Source organism: Oenanthe melanoleuca, unplaced genomic scaffold (genome assembly GCF_029582105.1).
Source record: "Oenanthe melanoleuca isolate GR-GAL-2019-014 unplaced genomic scaffold, OMel1.0 S001, whole genome shotgun sequence".
Lineage (NCBI taxonomy): Eukaryota > Metazoa > Chordata > Aves > Passeriformes > Muscicapidae > Oenanthe > Oenanthe melanoleuca.
This window is the reverse complement of record NW_026612650.1, coordinates 1,767,431-1,771,097: the sequence shown is the minus strand read 5'-3', so window position 1 is coordinate 1,771,097 and position 3,667 is coordinate 1,767,431. Positions and strand designations below refer to the sequence as shown.

At 54.0% G+C, this 3,667-nt stretch overlaps 1 protein-coding gene across 1 annotated transcript in view; it reads right to left on the bottom strand.

Annotated features, from left to right (window-relative positions):
• LOC130265957 (putative olfactory receptor 1F12P) overlaps positions 1-3,020 on the bottom strand; it is a 4,079-nt gene extending 1,059 nt beyond the window's left edge. The window contains exons 1-3 of the mRNA XM_056515299.1: positions 2,732-3,020; positions 2,137-2,341; positions 16-464 (exon numbers count right to left, since the gene is read on the bottom strand). Of these exons, the coding sequence (XP_056371274.1) occupies positions 16-441 (426 nt within the window). The 5' untranslated portion in view covers positions 442-464; positions 2,137-2,341; positions 2,732-3,020. The remainder of the gene's footprint in view (positions 1-15; positions 465-2,136; positions 2,342-2,731) is intronic.
• Between the last annotated feature and the right edge of the window lie 647 nt (positions 3,021-3,667).

Below are 3,667 nucleotides of genomic sequence, written 5' to 3'. Positions count from 1 at the left end.
CCAGGCAGCTGCTGCCATGTGGGCACAAGCTCTGCTGCCCAGGAGGGTCCCGTAGTGCAGGGGTTTGCAGATGGACACGTAGCGGTCGTAGCACATGACGGTCAGGAGGAAATACTCTGCTGAGATGAAGAAGAGAAAGAAGAACACCTGAGCAGCACATCCTGAGTAGGAAATGGTCCTGGTGTCCCAGAGGGAATTGTGCATGGCTTTGGGGACAGTGGTGCAGATGCAGCCCAGGTCAGTGAGGGCCAGGTTGAGCAGGAAGAAGAACATGGGGGTGTGCAGGTGGTGGCCGCAGGCTACGGCGCTGATGATGAGGCCGTTGCCCAGGAGGGCAGCCAGGGAGATGCCCAGGAAGAGGCAGAAGTGCAGGAGCTGCAGCTGCCGCGTGTCTGCCAATGGCAGCAGGAGGAAGTGGCTGATGGAGCTGCTGTTGGACATTTGCTCTGGCCAAACATGGGGACCTGTTCATGGATAAAGGACAGTGACAAGTCAGCAGAGGCTGCTTTGGGCCAGACCTGGTCAATTCTCTGTATGCTGTCCTGCTGTGACTCGGCCTCCCTTGTTTCTGCTCTGGGAAACTTTCTCCAAGGTCCCTGACTGAGCTCCAGTTGTGCTTTCTGAGAGCTGCAGGACCAGCCAGGCCTGTGCAGGGGGCTCTCTAGGATCCATCCCTGCCCTGCCGCCGTGGGTTTTTGGCTGTGTGGCAGAGGGACAAGCCTGTATATTCAGGATTCCTCAATGGAATCCCTTTTAAAAGGCTGCTGCTTCTGCATTCCCACTTCTAAAGGGCATGGAGACCAGGAAGGAATTTTAGCTATTATTTTCCTGCCCACACATCATTCCTGATTCTATGAGGACACAAATCCACAGCATTTCTGCTGTACTCACAGTTTTCCACTGAGAGATGTGAGAGGCAAAGGATTCCCTGTGGCTCAGGGCAAGGTGAGGGTCTGGATGGGCTTGTTCCCAACTGCCCTGGGTTTGCACCTTTGGCTGCAATCAGAGTACAGTCACACTCCTGTGTCACCCTGGGATAGGCCAGACCCTGCCCAGAGCAGAGGGATCCCTGAATGTCTCACCCTCTCTAAAGGTCTCTGAGCAAGATCTCAGCACCCCCTTCTGCCAAGGACACTCGTGGTTCCCTTGGTAAACCCAACAGCATTTCCTCAGCTGTGGCATCTTTGCACTTCCCTGTGGGACACTCAGGGAGCTCGAAGAGGCTCTGGCACAGATTTGCACCCAGGAGGGCAGCTCAGAGCTTGGAAGGACACAGCAAGGAGACCCCCAGATGTGCCCATGATGGGATCTCAGGGAGGGGGCTCAGCTCATTCCCCTTTCCCATGGACTGCTTTGCCCACAGCCCCACAGGTCACAGGGAAGTTTGGACACCCCATTCCCATGGACACCCCAGCCTGGCAGGAATCCCAAGGGCAGTGCCTGACTCAGCTGCTGCAATCCCAGAGCCTCCCTGAGAGCAGCAGATTACGACAGTATCAGAGGAGTGCAGAAACTAGAGAAGATGTTGTGGTGCTGTGCCTGGGAGGGCAGGGCAGAGACAGCCGGGCACTCAGGGCAGTGTTCCCGTGCCCAGCTGTGCACAGCACCTCCCACACACCAACAGTGCCCTCCTGCCCCCAGCATTGCTCTGTTCAGCCCCCTCTCCTTCCCTGAGCATCTCCCTGGGCCTGGACATTTCCCTCCTGAGAGCTGCCCTGTCCCTGCCAGGCTCACAGAGCCCATCCCACCCTCTGTGCCCTCACCTGCCCTACAGAAACCTGCCTGTCTGCAGAGCCCTGCCTGGGGCAGAGTCTGTCTGCAGGTGGGCAAGGGCAGCTCAGGAGAGCCCTGCTGGGCCCTGCAAAGGGGATGCTGGTGCTGCCCAGGGCTGGGGAGTGGCTGAAAGCTCCTTGGGAGGCTCCAGCAGAGAGACTGACCACCCAAAGTTACAGATCCGGACTCTCTGTAAATATTCAAACATTACTTTGCAGATCCTGTGTGTCCCTTTCAACTCAGAATGTTCCGTCATTCTCTGATTACAATTCCTGTTCTGCTTCTCTCATCCCCCTGTTGTCTATAATCAAAAGAGAGAAAAACCCTTGCAACACCGTTAGAACAGTAAAGTAAAAACCAAACCTTTATTGGAAGCTTCCAGGTGTCCCAGTGGGGATGGGGCACATCCAGCCCCCAATTCCAGCAATCTATTAGGGTTGATTAACTAGGATATTTAACAGGAACATCCATTAGGAGAGTCAGTTGTGCCTGTTAGATACCCTTGAGTCAACCCTTGGAGAAGGTCTAAGGGCTTCTTCGTTCCAATTTTGTTATGACTGCTCACATTCTGGGTAAAAAAAAAAAAAGTTCTTCTTGTAGGACCTCTTCCTGATAATAAGACTATACAGTATTTCAGGAATGTATTTAGAAGGTCAGCTTATTGTTCAAAAATCTAAGAGAAAGGTTAGGAAATTTACTAGAGTTAATTAAGGATTACAGTTATATAAGTATATAATAGTAGTTTAATATATTTACTTAAGGGTTTAATAGAGTCAATTAAGAATAATAGTCTTATAACTATATAATAATAATAGTTTACAGAGCTATGAATATAGGAAAAATGTATAAAAAGCAAAAAACTTTTTGCCATCACTCCAAATTTCTCACCCTGCTCCAAGGAGGAAATTTAAAACACTCTCAGGAAAGCTCCTGATCTTTACAGCAATCCCAGGTTTACCTTCTTTTGGGAACTGTCATCCGGAGCTGTGCCCAGGCTGGTGTGGAGCTGGGAGCAGCCCTGCCCCACCCAGCACCTCTCAGCAGCAGCACCTGCCCTGCTCAGGGTTGCTCCTTGCCCCCACGGCTTCTCCCCCAGCGCTGGGAGCAGCTGCCCGGGCTGGCTGAGAGCTGTCCCTGGCAGGGAGCAGAGTCCCTGCCCCAGCACAGCGCCCTGGGCTGCAGGACACTGCTCTGCAGGACAGCCCTGGGCACCCCTGGCTGCAGCCCCGGCTGCTCAGCCCTGCAGCAGAGCCTGGACACAGGGAGCTGCCTGGGGCTGTGCCTCGGCTGCTGCAGCAGGGAAACCCAGCCCTGCCCTAGGGCCACATCCCCTGCACTGCAGCAGCTCTGAGACTCCTCCTGGAAGGTCCTGAAAGCTGTGGGATGTGCCAGCTTGAGGAGATCCCTGCAGCAACTTCAGCTTATCTTCCCACAGCCAGAGAGTGGCTGTTTGAAACACTGTGAGGATTTCTGCTCTAGTGAGCCCTCAGTGAGCTCTGCTCTGTGCTCCCAGCCCAGGCTGAGTTTAACCCCTCTGTAGCTCTGTGCTGTGCCCAGGGTGGCTGCAGGCAGTGCCCCAGCCCTACTGGGCTGTGCACAGGAGCTGCTGCTGGGCAGAGCTATCTCTCTGCAGTGCTGCCCTTGCCAGGAGCTGCCTCTGTGCCAGGAGCCCAGCCCAGCTCAGCAGCACAAGGACTTTAACGACCCTCTTGGGGGTTTGGTGCTGAGGCCCTGAACATTAGTCATCAAGAGGGAGCTGAAGAAACCTCTCAAGAACTCCAAGTCAGAATTAGCTCTAAAGATTCTTGAAGTTTTAATGGGTGCCACTGGGGGGACACAACTGAGAAAGTGTCCCCAGTTCCTCCAGGGAACTGGAGAGAGTGGTAACAGGAGG